This window comes from Grampus griseus, assembly GCF_964374135.1.
Source record: "Grampus griseus genome assembly, chromosome: 2".
NCBI classification, from domain to species: Eukaryota; Metazoa; Chordata; class Mammalia; order Artiodactyla; family Delphinidae; genus Grampus; species Grampus griseus.
This window is the reverse complement of record NC_139018.1, coordinates 46133940-46152234: the sequence shown is the minus strand read 5'-3', so window position 1 is coordinate 46152234 and position 18295 is coordinate 46133940. Positions and strand designations below refer to the sequence as shown.

The 18295-nt window shown below is 44.0% G+C and overlaps 1 protein-coding gene across 8 annotated transcripts in view; it reads left to right on the top strand.

The window, feature by feature from the left end:
- Nucleotides 1-18295, top strand: part of SAMD4A (sterile alpha motif domain containing 4A) — a 235440-nt gene that overhangs the window by 134541 nt on the left and 82604 nt on the right. For 7 of the 8 annotated variants that reach the window (XM_082647072.1, XM_082647069.1, XM_082647071.1 and 4 more), the window contains one exon: nt 17468-17986. In XM_082647072.1, the coding sequence (XP_082503198.1) occupies nt 17468-17986 (519 nt within the window). Of the gene's footprint in view, nt 1-1452; nt 1473-17467; nt 17987-18295 lie in introns of those variants that run through there. The other variant, XM_082647073.1, reaches the window with a different exon arrangement.

Here is an 18295-nt window from a genome sequence, read left to right as displayed (position 1 = left end):
ATGAGGGGGTGGCTTGTGAAGGCGTGATTCTATGGTAACAATGCTTTCAAGCAGGAATTTTCACCTTCTTTGTATTCATGAGCCATCCCAGGCCTGGTCAGACTTTGTTTCTTGTTCTGACAACACTTTTAAAACCCACATGGGCCAAATCGTGGCTCCCCCATGTAGCCTTAGAAGGCGCTATCACTCCTTTTATCTGGCTAGATGGCTATGAATAGAAAACTTGAGAGATCAGCCCTGTCCTGGAAATATTATGGCATTTTGCTGGCTTATTTGTTGGTTAATTTTTTAATCCAGCAACTTCCTCTTAAAAATAGATTCCTGGGCTTACCTGGTGGCACGGTGGTTGAGAGTCCGCCTGCCGATGCAGGGGACACGGGTTCGTGCCCCGGTCCGGGAAGATCCCACATGCTGCGGAGCGGCTGGGCCCGTGAGCCACGGCCGCGGAGCCTGCGCTCCGCAACGGGAGAGGCCACAACAGTGAGAGGCCCGTGTACCGCAAAAAAAAAAAGATTCCTTTTGTCCTTTGAATTGATTCCTCTCAGCCCTCCTCCTGGTAAGAAATTAGTCTTCCCACCTGGTTTCACACCAGCCTTAACTTGCTGGTCATCCCGGAGCTGGAAATTAATTGGAGCTGCCTTAACCAAGGAGGCTACGATTTTCTCTTAGTTCCTTTGACCAGGGGTTCTCAAACTTAAGCCCAGAGGGTTTTTTTTTTTTTTTTTTTTGCGGTAAGCGGGCCTCTGACTGTTGTGGCCTCTCCCGTTGCGGAGCACAGGCTCCGGACGCGCAGGCTCAGCAGCCATGGCTCACGGGCCCAGCCGCTCCGCGGCATGTGGGATCTTCCCGGACCGGGGCACGAACCTGTGTCCCCTGCATCGGCAGGCGGACTCTCAACCACTGCGCCACCAGGGAAGCCGCCCCCAGAGGGGTTTTTAATCACAAAGTTTTCGATTCAGTAGATCTAGGGAGGGGTCCCAAATTTGCATTTCTAACAAGTTCCCAGGTGTGCAGCCCCGTACATTTGGAGAACCAGTGTGTTAGGGCTTTTTGGCTCTCCTGTTCTCCCCTCCTCCCCCTTCCCCAGCCTGTAGGGGAGGGGCCCATGGAGCCTTAGCCTCATTTCTCAGATAATGGGGACTGTTGCTAACAATCAGAGAACATTCACGATGGGCCAGACAGTGGTCTCCATGCTTTACACAGATGAAGTAATTCAAACAGCACAGCAATCCTATGAAGTGTTCCATCTTCCAGATGAGGCCCTGAAGTGTACACAATTGCCCAAGGTCACACAGCTAACTAAATGGAAGGTCGAGATCCAGACCCAAACAATACAGCTGGAATCTGTGCTCTCAATGCTTTATTATCTTTCTTTTCCTTTTCCTCAAGTTACTTAGAGCACCTGGTACTCCTACAGTTCTTGGAAGTGAATACCTCAGAAAGGAGCCCCAAGACAACTGAGCCCATCTTAGGTACTTGTAATCTGCATCCTGGGGTCCGAGTCTCCAGGCAGCTCGGCTTCCCCACGTGTGTGTGTGTGTGTGTGTGTGTGTGTGTGTGTGTGTGTGTAGAGGTGGGTGGGTGGGAAGGGCTCTCAGTGGATAGGACCTCGGGAGGAGGCTGATGTGAAGACGCCGGGGGGCGTCCACTTGTGAAGAGAGGCCAGACCTCCCCTTCTGTTGGGGCCCAGTGTCTTCTCACCGTTCTGCCTTGGTCCAGAGATTTCTGCTGTGGACCCTTAGCACCCTAACCAGAGACAGATGAAGCCAAGAAGGAACAGATCTGTGTCATCCACTGTGATAGAAAAGTGCGTATGTCTTTTCTCCAGTCTGGTCCAGCAAGCATGTGTGATCAACACTGTCCTTGGCAAACAAACAGTAGAGACTTAGTGGGAGGCACTGGCCCTGCCCTCAAGGAGCCCACGGTCTAATGGAGGAGAAAGAGTATCGTATGTCACTGAGGTAGACAGTGTGGTAGAGAAGCAGTGAGGGCCAGAGTAGATCAATGGGATTCAAGGAAGGAGGTAGATTCCTAAACCATGTCATGGATAATGGCGGGGGCAGGAGGGAGCGAGTGTGGATGTATACAGGGCATATCTACAGCAAAGAATAGTTAATGATAAATAATAGTCTCTTAGGATTTGAGCAGCCAAGGTTAAGTCTCTATTGGTATAGTTGTCACTGATTAAGCTCTGCATGTTTTTCTAGTAAATAATGTGTCAGATGCTGGCTGGAGGTCTGCTGGAGGTTCTGGAGTTACTTTAGAAAATAGATTCTACTCCTTACGGAGTTGCCTGTTCTATAAATGGAGAGCTCTTTAAAGTATTTCTCTACCCCTCTGGTCTGATTCTTTCCAAATTCTTTGTATTACAGACTTCTCTATGGGGTACAAAACTTTTCCCATGGCTATCTCTGACCCTGCACACCCCATTGAAAAAGAGGGATCCTAGCACCAGGCCATATACATTGATAGGGACCAAAGATGAATATCCAGTGGATAAATACATCCACCTCCAAAGGTGGTGGCATAAAGCCAGATTAAAACCACACAGGCCGTTGCTGTCCCTCCCTGCTCTAGACTAGTGTGGCCTAAGTCCTTTCACTGTTTTCGTGTCTTCCTTTGGTTTAGAATTCTAGACGGTGTGTTTGAGTCTCAGGAAGCATGAGCAAGAGGCCCTTGTCCACAGACATTATAACTACGGGCCCTGAGCTCTTGTCTTCTCCTGCAGCATTCCCACAAAGTCTCCTAAAGCAGAGTGCCCTCACCTGGTCAGTCCTGCCGATTCTGGCCCAGCCACTGGCCTGTGGGTCTGTTTAATTTCACAGTGAGCTGAAGGAGGGAAATGGCCTCTCATTTCTGATTAGAGAATTACATCCTTTACCATCCTTTTCTCCTTCAGACCCCACTGCCCGGGAGAACTTCAGAAATTAAAAAGTAGCCCTCCTTCTCAAAAAATCTAAAAAGTCTTATTCTGTGTGATTGCCTCGACAGACCTAGTAACCTGAAAATGAGTTCAGTGCACAAGTAAGAGGGGAAAATAACCTGCCTTTTCCGCTTGCCTTTGCATAAATTCCTGGAGTTGGCTACTAGCTCAAGAGATCCAGTAAGGGAGGTGTGCTTCTAACTCCCAGTAAGGGAGGTGTGCTTCTAACTCCCAGTAAGCGAGGTGTGCTTCTAACTCCCTCTGCAGGGCTGTGGGTAGTGAGGACCAGAGGGTGGGATTGGCTCCGTCCTAGGGTTAGTCGCCCAACTCTGTCCTTGGGCGGTTAACCAGGCCCTTCTTTTCAAATACATTAACTGTTAATTTGTGACCATGGATTCAAATATCCTGCTTTCACAAATTTGTCCAATGTATCCTCTGCCAAATAACTTGTACATGTATTTAAGAATTCCTACCTAAGGGAGTGATGCAAACATGTTACTATCAACTTTTCCAACATGGGTATTTTGGGCATATGTGTGTGCAGTTCCTTGGTGACAATATTTACACGCATCCCAGGGTTCTCACATTCACACTCACACTTTGGATTCCCATCTCTCAAGACGGGAAATTTTGTCGAGCAACTTCCTCATTATTTTAGAAAGTGTGGGACCTGGTGACTCAATAGTCCAGACTCATTTCAAGACCTAGTACGTCTCCACGTGGTCAGAGGTGGTTCACTCTGGCCCTTGCCAGACTTGTGAGGTTTACAAACCTATTGTGTGAAGTGGCTGTTTTACAGCTGGGTCTGCTGGATGGAGCACAGTCTATTCCTTTGTGATTTGGCCTTGTTTATATTCCTCCTGACACTTCTTGGTTGACTCTGTCTGGACATTGCCAGGGATTTTGGTCCTGGAGTTCTTCGGTAACAAATCTCATTGCAGTTAGGCTCCCTGGACCACAGTGCGCTTCTTTTCACGCTCTCATTTCCAGTGCTGCTTATAGAGCAAGGCCTGAATCTAAGCGCAGGAGCGCAAAGCCTGTTTTTCTCTTCTGCAAGGTCAGCGTGAGGATTGCTAATTCATTATTTTGAAATACGATTGGAGAGTCATTTTGTGGTATGTGGGGTTTGTCAGTGGTGGTCTGGGAGGGTGAGAGGGGCACTGAAGATTAGCGACTGGGAAAGCTTCCTGCTTTGGGAACATTTAACGCCGCTCCTCGGAAGGGTTTGGGGTATAAAAAAACTAGCCGAATGTGGTTTGCAAAGATTTGTCTTGCATTTGTCAAGAGTAAGGTAACATTTTCTTCATCTCTAATTTATATGACTCTTAGGAGGCCCATTCCTATGAGGTTTTATTAGAATATAATCACTTATGGCCAAAAAAATTTGGACACTCCACAGCCTTAACACAGCGCTATTGGCATTGGTTTTGTCTCTTTCTTCAACAGATGTTTGCGAAAGAGCCGTATTAAATGCATTTAATTCTGCTGTCTCAGCCTAACAAATCTTTATCATGAAGATTACTTTAATTGGTGTCAGTTACAAGCAGGAAAGGCTCCCATTAAGCTTTTGTTTTCTAGCACTTGGGGAAATTTTCCATCCTAAATAGAATATTGAAATGGGGGATGTAGTAAAGATTTTGAAAACTGAGCTAATCATTTTATTTTCCTTTTTTACATATTCCTGTTTCTATTTGACGTTAAAGCTAAAATTAATCAGAATTCCACAGTCAAACAAGAAAGAGGTGACTGAACAGTTTTGGGGTGACAGTTGGTACCTTCTGTTGCTTGCAGGTCACCCAGTCCATCAGTCTTTGTTGAAAGGAAATTTCTAGGAAGAACCTCAGATTTTGAGTGAGAAATCCCGACGTCTAATAAACTATCAAACAAAATGCCTGGGGACAATTTTGTATAGCCATGTTAAAACGTGATTAATAAGGAAATGGTAATGCAAGGGAAAATGGAGACAAATCACTACCCTCATGAAGCTTATATTCTAGTACAGAAAGATGGAAACTGAGTGTGGTACACAGCAGGTCACATGATAAGTGCTGTGGAGAACAATAAGGACAGGGAGATAGGGAGTGTAGGGTGAGGGGGCGATGTGGGCAGTTTTAGAGTGTGTACAGAGAAGGTCTCACTAAGAAGGCAACATGTGAGCAAAGACGGAACTGAGGGAGGCTGGATGTGGGTCTGGGGGAAGAGCGTTCCAGGCAGGTGCAAATGTTGGGAGGTAGGCCCAGGTCTGGCATGTAAAGGAACAGCAAGGGAGCCAGGATGGACTGACATGAATGAGGGACAGTAGTAGGGGGTGGGCTAGATCACAGAGGGGCTAATAGTCTGTTCTATGGCTTTTACCATTGGAATGTTTGATCAGAGAAGTGACATGACCTATCTTCTGGTATAAAAAGATCACTCTGCTTATTATATTGATAGTTAGATTCTGGATATATTTTGAAGATCCAGCACATAGGATTTGCTGACAGATGAAGGTAGTCAAGGATACTCCAAGGTTTCCACCTGAACTACTGGGAAGATGGAAAAGCCATTTGCTGAGATAGAAAAGAAGACCAAAGGCGCAGGCCTAGTGAGAGTGAAAGCAAGAGTTCAGTTTGGGACTTGTTAACCTGTGCTGGAGATACAGATGAAGGAGTTGTCTGCATACTCGTCAGGCCAGAGGTCAGAACTGAGGCAAGTGGTAGGGGGAGTTGGCCTGTCTTATGTGCCCTCAGGGGTGGGGCAGCCTCAGACCCATGAGAGTTAGCAATTGCCAGGAGGAGGTCAGAAGCCTGAAGGTGAATCCCAACCCTAACTTGAGATTTCAGGACTAGTTACTGCTGACCTGGGTCCTTCAGGAGCAAAGGAGACCTCCCGGATTGCCCAGCCATGCTGGTACCCAGGAGAAAAGGGACCAAAACGAAAGTCCCCATTGAAGAGATGACAAGATCACTTGGCAGCAGTAAGGGATTATTACAGCTATCTGTTGGGGCCAGAGGTGTCTGGTTCTTGCTCTTTGAGGACGGTGAGGTGCCTATGAATGACCAGCCCCTAACCACCATCGTACATTCAGAGAAATCGCTGGTGGTTATAATGGTCTATGGAATCCACTACGTAGATCCCTGCCTTTTCTAGTGAATTCAAGGGGCAGTAGCATTTTTGAGTGATTCTTTTTACCAAGTAACATGAAGCTCCCTGTACTAGTTAACTATTGCTATATGACAAATTACCCCAAAACTTAACGGCTTCACATAATAACGTTTATCTCACAGTTTTCTGAGGGCCAGAAATTTGAGATGGTCTCGCTGGGTGGCTCTGGCTTAAAGTCTCTGGCAAGGTTGCAATGAAGATATTGACTAGAGCTGGAGAATCCACTTCCAAGGTGGCTTACTCACACGGCTGGCAAGTTGGTGCTGACTGTTAGCAGGAGGCCTGGGTTCCTCCCCACACGGCGGCCTCTCCTGGGGCTGCCTGAGTGTCTTCATAATTGGAGTGGCTATAGCTTCCGCCAGAGGGAGTGAACCAAGAGAGTGAGGTGCAAGCTGCAGTGCCTTTTATGACCTAATCTCAGAACACCTCCCTCACATTCTGTTGGTCACATACAACTGTTCAGGTTCGGTGTTGGGGGAGAGTACACAAGGGCATGAAGACCAGGAGGCAAGGATCCGTGGAGACCGCCAGCCAGCAATCACCCTCCTTGAAAATAGGGAGGAGGTTTCTATCTTCTAGATCCTTTGTATCTGCTCAAAGCACCGCTTGCAGCACCACTTCCATGTTATCTGGGGTCCCCCATCACAACTGGTCTAATCCACATCTCTTGCAGGGCTCCACCAAATTACTGGGATGTTTCTTTAGCCATCTCTAGCTCAAGAGGATCCCTTGGGAGACAGTAGGCAAATGCAGGTGCCAACACAGGAATCCCATTGTTTGCCATGTTGGTGTTTGCTATTTTCCCCCTGAATTTTTAGGTGCCCTCTCAGCTCCCATCCCTACCAAATGCATGACATGTGGTATTCCCACTGTCCTCGGTCCCTGATTTGTGCAAAGATGCACTACAGTTTAGAAGCCTTGATTACATGACGTGTCTAGGATTGAGTTTGTAATACAAATTCTTCCAGGGAGCTTTTGACCATTTAAGACCCGCTGTATTCCTGCCTTTTAGCACATTTATTTAACCAGTACTTCTTGTACGTGTGCATTTAATTTCCAGCCATTTCTCGCATGAGCAAGTTGCCTAAATACACTTGTGAGAAACTCTTTTATGGTAAATGTTATTAAACTGAAAACAAGGGTATAATAAAATAACAATTTAAAGGTAATTTACTAACAACTGGAGCGCTTGAACATTGACATACCATTGTGTAGTATTAATACCAGACTTGGTGGGTTTTTTTGGTTTTTTGGGGTTTTTTTTTTGTTTTTTTGCGGTGCGCAGGTCTCTCACTGCTGTGGCCTCTCCCGTTGCGGAGCACAGGCTCCGGACGCGCAGGCCCAGCGTCCATGGCTCACAGGCCCAGCCGCTCCGCGGCATGTGGGATCTTCCCGGACCGGGGCACGAACCCGTGTCCCCTGCATCGGCAGGCGGACTCTCAACCACTGCGCCACCAGGGAAGCCCCCAGACTTGGTATTTAAACACATTCTTTGTCACTCCAAGAATCACTGGGACAGCTTCCTAATCCTCATGGTCTTTAATTATAGCTCTTTCAAGATTTTTTTTACTACTCCTATGTCACTGGTTTATAAATTATAAATCATTAGCTTTTACCCACATAAAACATCCAGAAAACTCTTATCTCTGCTGCTTATCCAGAGAAATAATAAAGAAAATATTCAGAGAAAGTAATAGGGGTGAGTTGGCATCATTGAACCTTATCGTTCTTGGACTTCCGTTCTCTAGACTGTCTACCGACTAGAGTGATATTGGGGTGGATAATAATAGAAACTGCATCACAAAAGTGATCGATTAGTTGACCATTTTGAGGTTTCCTGGGTCTTCCCCAGTGAGGAGAATTCTTTGAATACACATCTCAGTAAAGGCTCCTTCTGCCTGGAAGGTGGTGTGGATGACACAAAGAAGGCCAGTGGGCAGCTGGGCGGGACCTGCCTTTCCTATACCAAGTCCCTACATGCAGGGCCTGGCTTCTGTTTTAACATGGAGATTCTCACTCTCGTCAGTGCTCTGGGGATACTCCCCCTGAGAGATTGATTCAGCCAATCAGTGCTGGCTGATTAATTTGCCATAAGGAGGGACCTTCTATACGCAAAAGAGCCAGAGAGACTAGATGTTCTCAAAGTCCATATAATCAGCCCAGGAAGGCCTCCACAGGAAGCCATCATCAGAGACCATTTATTAAGTTGTCCTGAAAAATCATCAGCACAGAATCTAGAAATCCCTTGTCTGTATGGTCAGTTCATCCTCTCCCTAAAGGTACCTGGGGAGCTAAATCATAGTCCAAAGGTTGTTTGGTGAGTGGATAACCAGGATGAGGGAAGCTAAGTGAGGGGAATGTTTAGTGTCAACAGGTTAGCTTCATGAGTCCAGCTCAGAATGGGAATGACCTTGCACTAAGGACTGAATTACTAGAAGCCAAAGGGCTAAAACTTCCTTTTTCCTAGAGGGGTACTTAGATAGGTGTATCAGTTATCTTTACCCCAAACGTAGAAGCTTAATACAACAATAAACATGTTATCACACACAGTTTCTCTGGCTCAGGAATGCAATGCAGTGCCCCTCAAGATGCTCTCTGGAGTGTAGTCACCCGAAGGCTTCACGGAGGCTAAGAGTTCTGCTTCCAAGTTGGTGCTGCAGGCAGCAGGGCTTAGTTCCTTACTGTCCCTACTGGGTGGCTTGAGAGTCCTCACAGCATGGCAGCTGGCTTCCCCCAGAGTGAGTAACCCAAGAGAGAGCAAGATAAAAGCTGCAATGCCTCTTCTAATCCATGAAGTTACGCACTGTCACTTCTGCTACATTCTATTTGATAGAAGTGACTCATTAACCCCAGCCTGCTCTCAGAGGGAGTTGATTGGCTCCACCTTTTGGAGAGGACTGACAAAGACATAGTGGACATATTTTAAAACCACAAAAGGTACATTATCCTCTGTACCTTCTTTTTTTCTACACTTCCATAGCCGACCCAACTCTTCTGCTGATCCGTGTATTCTTAAAATTTTTTACATTATTATATTTGTAAATATAATGTACATATAAACATTTTAGGGACTTCTCCGGCAGTCCAGTGGTTAAGACTCCACCTTCCAATGCAGGGGGTGCGGGGTGGATCCCTGGTTGGGGAGCTAAGATCCCACATGCCATGGGATGTGGCCAAAATTTTTCTTTTTTAATTAAAAAAATTTTTTTTAATTGTATGTGTAATTATATATTATATAATTATATTTTAATGTATTATATAATTACATGTATAGTATATAATTATATATGTAGTATATAATTATAAATATTAATATATTTACAATTATGTGTGCGTTATAAATATTAATGTATTTAGCTTATAGCCAAGCTCTTCTAGTATGATAGTCATTGTGTATCTTTATGCTAATTTGCATACCCCCATTCTGCCACCTCCCTAGCTGGGGGACCTGGGGCAAGTTACTTGACCCCTCTGTGCCTCTGTGTCCCCATCCGTAAAGTAAGGCTGTAATAGGACCTGTGTCATAAGCTTCATGTGAGGATTAAACGAGGAATTACATGCACAGAGCTTAGAAGAGTCCCTGGCACACAGAAAACATTCAGTACTCTTAGCTCTCAGCATGGCAGCTGGAGCAGTGGGAGAAAGTGTTTGATCCAGTAGGTGTAGTTAGCCCTCAGAAGGCCATCGTATTTCCATGTTCCCAGAGGCAGTAAACAAAAGTCATAGTTGTCTTTGTGGCCGTGCCACAGCCCTACAGCATCCAAGCCCTGACCCGAGGATAGAGAAAAAACCTTTTCAGGCCTGGAAGGGACCAAGGGTCAGCAGCCTCTTTGCTGTACTTGTTCCTCCTCTGGATCCCAGGTTAATCCCTGCCAGAGAGGGCTTACCTGGAGATAACATGTTTAGTTTGTACTCTGAGTCCTATTTATTGATAAATTTTGTTTTTGTTCCTAAACTTTTTTTAGGCTGACCTTTCGTGAAAGGGTAGAATATCCAAACAGGGAAGTAACCTCGCAAAAAGCTAGGGAGTTCCTCAGCCTCAAGGATTTGTATTAAAGGTTGTTCCCAGTTTTTTTTTTTTTTTTTTTTTTGTGGTACGCGGGCCTCCCACTGCTGTGGCCTCTCCCGCTGCGGAGCACAGGCTCCGGACGCGCAGGCTCAGCGGCCATGGCTCACGGGCCCCGCTGCTCCGCGGCATGTGGGATCTTCCCGGACCAGGGCACGAACCCGTGTCGCCTACATCGGCAGGCGGACTCTCAACCACTGCGCCACCAGGGAAGCCCCCAAATTTTATTTTTAAACGTACATTTTTCAGGGTATACGCTGGCTACGTGTGATCAGTGTTGGCGTTGGACATAGATCCATCTTCACTTCAGGCCCTTTTGCTTCTTGCCAGTGCCTCTTTAGTTCCTTGGCCTTAATGAATAGATTTTATCTTCATCCTAAGCATGTTCATAATTTAAAACATGCCGGGTGTTTGCTGAAAAGGTGTTGATGAGAAAGTTAGCACTGGTTCTTTCTTCATCTCCCAGAGCAACTTTAAAAGAAAGGCTGTATACGTAGTGGAATGCATGAGGGTTGTCTTGTGTCAGGTGGCAATTTGCTAAATATAGGGAGCTTGGAGGGACCTGCTGAGGTCATCTGTGCCCTCCCACCCGCCTTCCTCATCTGAATGTCTCCAGCCCTGTGCTAGCCAGTTCAGTAGTCACCAGCCACACATGGCCTCTGAGCATTTCAGCTGTGGCTAGTCCAAGTTGAGATGTGCTGTCAGTGGTAAAGTACACCCTGGATTTAAAAAAAAAAAAAAAATTATTGAAGTATAGTTGATGTATAATATTGTGTATGTTACAGGTGTACAGTATAGTGATTCACAATTTTTAAAGGTTATACTCCATTTATAGTTATTACAAAATATTGGCTACATTCCATGTGTTGTACAAGATATTCTTGTAGCTTATTTTATACATAGTAGTTTGTACCTCTTAATTCCTTACCCCTGTGCTGCCACTTCTCCTTCCCTCTCCCCACTGGTAACTACTAGTTTGTTCCCCATATCTGAGTCTGCTTCTTTTTAAAAATTTTATTTATTTATTATTATTTTTTGGCTGCATTGGGTCTTCGTTGCTGTGAGGAGGCTTTCTCTAGTTGCAGCAAGCACAGGCTACTCTTCGTTGCGATGCGCGGGCTTCTCATTGCGGTGGCTTCTCTTGTTGCGGAGCATGGGCTCTAGGCGCATGGGCTTCAGTAGTTGTGGCTCATGGGCTCTAAAGCGCAGGCTCAGTAGTTGTGGTGCATGGGCTTAGTTGCTCCGCAGCATGTGGGATCTTCCCAGACCAGGGCTTGAACTCGTGTCCCTTGCATTGGCAGGTGGATTCTTAACCACTGCACCACCAGGGAAGCCCTGTTTCTTTTTTATTATAGTCACTCGTTTGTTGTATTTTTTAGATTCCACATAGAAGTAATATCATATAGTATTTGTCTTTCTCTGACTTATTTCACTTAGCATAGTACCCTCCAAGTCCATCCATGTTGTTGCAAAATTTCATTCTTTTTTATGGCTGAGTAGTATTCCATTGTATATATGTACCACATCTTCTTTATCCATTCCTCTGTTGATGAACACTTAGGTTACTTCCATACCTTGGCAATCGTAAATAATGCTTCTATGAACATTGGGGTGCATGTATCTTTTCAAATTAGCATTTTTGTTTTTTTCAGATGTATACCCAGCAGTGGAATTTCTGGGTCATATAGTAGTTCTATTTTTAGTTTTTGAGAACGCTCCATACTGTTTTCCACAGTGGCTGCACCAATTTACATTCCCACCAACAGAGGGTTCCCTTTACTCCACATCTTCACCAACATTTGTTATTTGTGTTATTTTTGATGATAGCCATTCTGACAGGTGTGAGGTGATATCTCATTGTGGCTTTGATTTGCATTTCCCTGATGATTAGCAATGTTGAGCATCTTTTCATGTGCCTGTTGGCCATCTGCATTTCCTCTTCGGAAAAATGTTGCCAATTCTTTAATCAGATTGTTCTTTTGATGTTGAGTTGTATGAGCTGTTTATATATGTTGGAAATTAACCCCTTATTGGTCATATCATTTGCAAATATTTTCTCCCATTCAGTAGGTTGTCTTTTCATTTTGTCAGTGGTTTTCTTTGCTCTGCAAAATCTTTTAAGTTTAATTAGGTCCTATTTATTTATTTTCACTTTTATTTCCTTTGCTTTAGGGGATGGATCCAAAAAAGTATTGCTGTGATTTATGTCAAAGAGTGTTCTGCCTATGTTTTCTTCTAGGAGTTTTATCATCTCTGGTCTTATATTTGGTCTTTAATCCATTTTGAGTTTATTTTTGTATATGGCATTAAAGAATGTTGTAATTTCATTCTTTCACATGTAGCTGTCCAGTTTTCCCAGCATCACTTATTGAAGAGACTGTCTTTTCTGCATTGTATATTCTTGCCTCCTTTGTTGTATATTAATTGGACATATGTGTGTGGGTTTATTTCTGGACTCTATTCTGATCCATTGATCTATGCGTCTGTTTTTGTGCCAGTACCATGCTGTTTTGATTACTGTATCTTTGTAGTATAGTCTGAAGTCAGGGGGCATGACTCTTCCAGCTCTGTTCTTCTTTCTCAAGATTGATTTGTCCATTTGGGGTTTTCTTTGTTTCCATACAAATTTTTTAATTATTTGTTCTAGTTCTGTGAAAAATGCCATTAGTATTTTGATATAGATTACACTGAATCTGTAGCTTGCCTCGGGTAGTCTGAAGTGCAGTGCACCCTGTATTTCGAAGACTTAATACAAAGAAAATGTAAAATGTTTCATCAGTAATTTTTACTGCTTACAAGTTGAAATAATAATATAATTATATAATGGATTAAATAAAATATATCATTAAAATTAATTTTACCTCCTTTTTACTTTTCTTTTAATACTAGAAAATTTTAAATTGCATATGCTCATATTATATTTCTATCTGACAGTGCTTCTCTGGACCATCTATCTCTATTCTTCAAGCCCCAAGGTTGGAGGTTGTAGAGACTTCCTTGGTGACTCCTTTGAGTCTTTTGTCATTCTGGCACTTCACATTCAATCTTATTCTCTCATGCTTCAATTTGAACACTTCTGCTTCAAGTAGTTGACTGTCCATCTCCTTATGAAAACCCTACTTGAAAAAAGTCAAGTATCTCTTCATATTGTTCAGTTATAAGCCCATTATTTTTTACCTTTGACTTTCTACCTCTTTTCCAACTCTGATAATATTTTAAAATTTTATTTTATTGAAGTATAGTTGATTTATTAATGCAGTGTTGTGTTAACTTCCACTGTACAGCAAAGTGTTCAGTTATACATACACATACACACACACACACACACACACACACACACGCACATATATATACACTTTTTCATATTCTTTTCAATTATGGCTTATCACAGGATATTGAATAAAGTTCCCTATGCTATACAGTAGGATCTTGTTGTTTATCCATTCTATATATAGTAGTTTGCATCTGCTAATCCCAAACTCCCAGTCCACGCCCCCCCCACCCTTGGCAACCACAAGTCTGTTCTCTATGTCTGTGAGTCTGTTTCTGTTTTGTAGATAAGTTCATTTGTGTCATATTTTAGATTCCACATATAAGTGATATCATATGGTATTTGTCTTTCTCTTTCTGACTTACTTAGTATCATAATCTCTAGGTCCATCCATGTTGCTGCAAATGGCATTATTTCATTCTTTTTTGTGGCTGAGTAGTATTCTATTGTATATATGTCCCACATCTTTATCCATTCATCTGTCAATGGACATTTAGGTTGTTTCCTTGTCTTGGCTGTTGTGAATAGTGCTGCTGTGCGTAGAGTTGCATGTATCTGTTTGAATTACAGTTTTGTCCAGATATATGCCCAGGAGTGGGATTGCTGGATCACATGGCAACTCTATTTTTAGTTTTCTGAGGAACCTCCATATGGTTTTCCATAGTGGCTGCACCAATTTACATTCCCACCAACAGTGTAGGAGGGTTCCCTTTTCTCTACACCCTCTCTAGCATTTGTTATTTGTAGACTTTTTTATGATGACGATTCTAACTGGTGTGAGGTGGTACCTCTTTGTAGTTTTTAAATTTTTTAAAAATTTATTTATTTTATCTATTTATTTTTGGCTGTGTTGGGTCTTTGTTGCTGTGCACAGGCTTTCTCTAGTTGCGGCTAGTGGGGGCTACTCTTCATTGAGGTATGCAGGCTTCTCATTGCAGTGGCTTCTCTTTTTGAGGAGCACGGGCTCTAGGTGCATGGGCTTCAGTAGTTGTGGCATGCAGGTTCAGTAGTTGTGGCTTGCAGGCTCTCGAGCGCAGGCTCAGTAGTTACGGTACACAGGCTTAGTTGCTCCACAGCATGTGGAATCTTCCCAGACCAGGGCTTGAACCTGTGTGCCTTGCATTGTCAGGCAGATTCTTAACCACTGCACCACCAGGGAAGTCCCCTCATTGTAGTTTTGATTCACATTTCTCTAATAATTAGCGATGTTGAACATCTTTTCATGTGCCTGTTAGCCATCTGTATGTCTTCTTTGGAGAAATGTCTATTTAGGTCTTCTGCCCATTTTTCGATTGGGTTGTTTGTTTTTTTTCGTAATTGAGTTGTATGTGCTGCTTATATATTTTGGAAATTAAGCCCTTGTCGGTCACATCACTTGCAAATATTTCTCCCAGCCTGTAGGTTGTCTTTTCGTTTTGTTTATGGTTTCCTTTGCTGTACAAAAGCTTGCAAGTTTGATTAGGTTCCATTTGTTTATTTTTGCTTTTATTTCTATTGCCTTGGGAGACTGACCTAAGAAAACATTGGTATGATTTATGTCAGAGAATGTTTTGCCTGTGTTCTCTTCTAGGAGTTTTATGGTATCATGTTTTATTTTTAAGTCTTTAAGCCATTTTAAGTTTATTTTTGTGTATGGTGTGCTGGTGTGTTCTAACTTCATTGATTTATTTACATCTGGCTGGCTATCCAACTTCCCAACACCACTTGCTGAAGAGACTGTCTTTTGTCCATTTTATATTCTTACCTCCTTCCTTGAAGATTAATTGACCATAGGTGTGTGGGTTTATTTCTGGGGTCTCTGTTCTGTTCCACTGATCCACGTGTCTGTTTTTGTGCCAGTACCATGCTGTCTTGATTACTGTAGCTTTGTATCAACTCTGATAATTTTTAATGACCTCCCCTGGGTCATCTCTGGTCTCTGTTTTTTTTAATAGATCTTTATTGGAGTATCTGGGGAAAAAAAGGGAACCCTCCTACACTGTTGGTGGGAATGTAAATTGGTGCAGCCACTATGGAAAACCATATGGAGGTTCCTCAGAAAACCTCTATTATTTTAAAAACTTGGTATCTGAAACCACCCAGCATGGCTCTAACATGGGCCTGACTAATGCAGAGACAAATAGAAGGAATTATTTCCACTATCAAGTACTTGACTGGTCCTTTTGATATATTACCTCATTTAATCCTATAACACAAGGAGGGACAGGTGCTCTTGGTAGCACTCTTCACTGATGAGGGAGTTGAGGCTCAGAGAGGTTGCGTAACTTACCGAAGTTCCATTGCCAATTAGGTGCCAGAGCTGGGATTCATGCCCATGTGTGCCTGAGTCTGAAGCCCACATTCTTTCATTACCTACCATGTCTTTCTCGCCTGACACTTTTCATTGAATACACCCCTTCGTCTTGAGAGGCCTTATCCTACACAGCTGGTGCACTTGTAGCTTATGGTCAACACCGACTCTGGAGCTTGTTCTGGTATGTTTGTGCCTCACTAGAATTGTGAAGCCCTTCTGCTAAATTCCAGAAATGCCTTTTCAACCCTGCAGATACTTTGTGAAAGCCCTAGCCCTTCTACAGTCATCACTGGGCCAGAGTTGAGGTGTTCAGGTGTTCGGAATGACTTTTCTGGAGGGAGCTTCCTTTCCTATCATCCCAGGCCCCATGGATAACTATCAGTCTCCAAAACAAGCTACTTTTCAAAGGCCAGTTAAGGCAATTAATCTATGTTTACCTAACGGCAAAAGATTTGTGTTTTGAATAGTAGGGAATAGGAGGGGTTCCTTGGGAGAATGTTAAAAACAAATCTTTTCATGGATGAACCTTGAAGACATTATGCTAAGTGCAATAAGCTTGTCACAAAAGGGCAAATACTAGAGGGCTTCCCTGGTGGTACAGTGGTTGGGAGTCCGCCTGCCAATGCAGGGGACACGGGTTCGTGCCCCGGTCCGGGAAGATCCCACATGCTGCGGAGCGGGCTGGGCCCGTGAGCCATGGCCGCTGGGCCTGAGCGTCCGGAGCCTGTGCTCCAGAACGGGAGAGGCCACAACAGTGAGAGGCCCGCGTACTGCAAAAAAACCCAAAACAAACAAACAAAGGGCAAATACTATATAATTCCACTTAAATACAGTAACTAGAGTAGTCAAATATATAGAGACAGAAAGTAGAATGATGGTCATCAGGGGATGGGAGAGGGAATGAGGAGTCAGTGTTTCATGGGTTCAGAGTTTCAGTTTGGGAAGATAAAGATCAGGAGGTGGATAGTGGTAATGGCTGCACCACAATGTGAATGTGCTTAATGCCACAGAACTGTACACTTCAACATGGTTAAAATGGCCAGTATTATGTATATTTTATCATAATAAAAATAACCAAACAGATCTTCTATATTTAAAGAAAAATAGCTTGCTTAGCATGTGTGATCAGAGGTGCCACTGGAGCTAAGTCTTGGGTCTCTTGTTCATTCTAGCTTTGAGATCACAGTCATTTTCTGGGTCAGTTTCTCATGAGGAAGGTGCAGGCATACTTCACCGAGCTGAGAGGTGTCCTTTTTTCCCTGACAGATTTCTCCATCTAGGAAGTTTTACCAACTTCAAACAAATACCCTTGCCAGGGCTTCGGCCACTTTCCACAAATGTCTGGGGAAGGGAAAGCAGCCATACCTTCGCGGACTCCACTATATGAACCCTTGATTATACTCACTTTTCCGTGGAGATTTTCTTATTCCTTCTTCACCTATCTGAGGGTATGCCTAGACTTTCCTAAGAAATAAAATGGCTGTAAATTGTATTTGTTTGTACCGAAGTGGTCATAGCCTCTTTGGAGACCTGCATGAGAATTAGATTGAGCACCCAAACATCTCAGCGCGTTTGTTTCATGTTTCATTGAAGTCATTGTCCCCTGACAACCTGAGGTCAGTTATCCAACTCAATGCAGAGGCTGTTTTGAGAAAATTTATGCAGGGTACATAGATTGAGACTCTAATCCCCAGGAATTTTCTTTACAGTGTGGTGCTTGGTGCCACTGTGGGTGTAATTGCTTATTTGCCCTGCATATTTTCTTTTCAGGAATCATTAACCAATGGCAACAGGAATCCAAGGATAAAGTGATTTCCCTCCTGTTAACTCACCTGCCTTTGCTGAAGCCAGGAAACCTCGACGCAAAAGTAGAGTATATGAAACTGCTGCCCCAAATCCTGGCGCACTCCATTGAGCACAACCAGCACATCGAGGAGAGCAGGCAGCTGCTGTCCTATGCTTTGATCCATCCGGCCACTTCGTTGGAAGACCGCAGTGCTTTGGCCATGTGGCTGAACCACTTGGAGGACCGCACGTCGACCAGCTTTGCCGGCCAGAACCGAGGCCGCTCGGACTCTGTGGATTATGGGCAGACGCACTACTATCACCAAAGACAGAACTCCGACGACAAGCTTAATGGGTGGCAGAACTCTCGGGATTCTGGGATTTGCATCAACGCCTCCAACTGGCAGGACAAAAGCCTGGGGTGTGAGAATGGCCACGTGCCCCTCTACTCCTCTTCATCCGTCCCCACCACAATCAATACGATTGGAACCAGCACAAGTACAAGTAAGTCCCCGAGAAGCCCTTTAGCGCAGTCTGGTTTGGCGACTTGCTGTGTGTGGCATGTCCCACTGGGAATGTCTGCTCTGAGTACCCTGTAACCCTGGGAGAGAAGGGCTGATTGGAATTGGCTGTGGGAAAGGGCTCTTTGGACCCCATCTTTGTTGTTCTTTCAACTCTGGAAAGAGAAAAATGCTGGGCAGCTAAAAATGATTGATGGTCCAAATTCGGGTTACAAATAGACCAAAAAAAAAAGAAAAAATTAAATGAGACAGATTAAGTGGTGAAAGAAGGAAACTTCCTGTTTCCACAAAC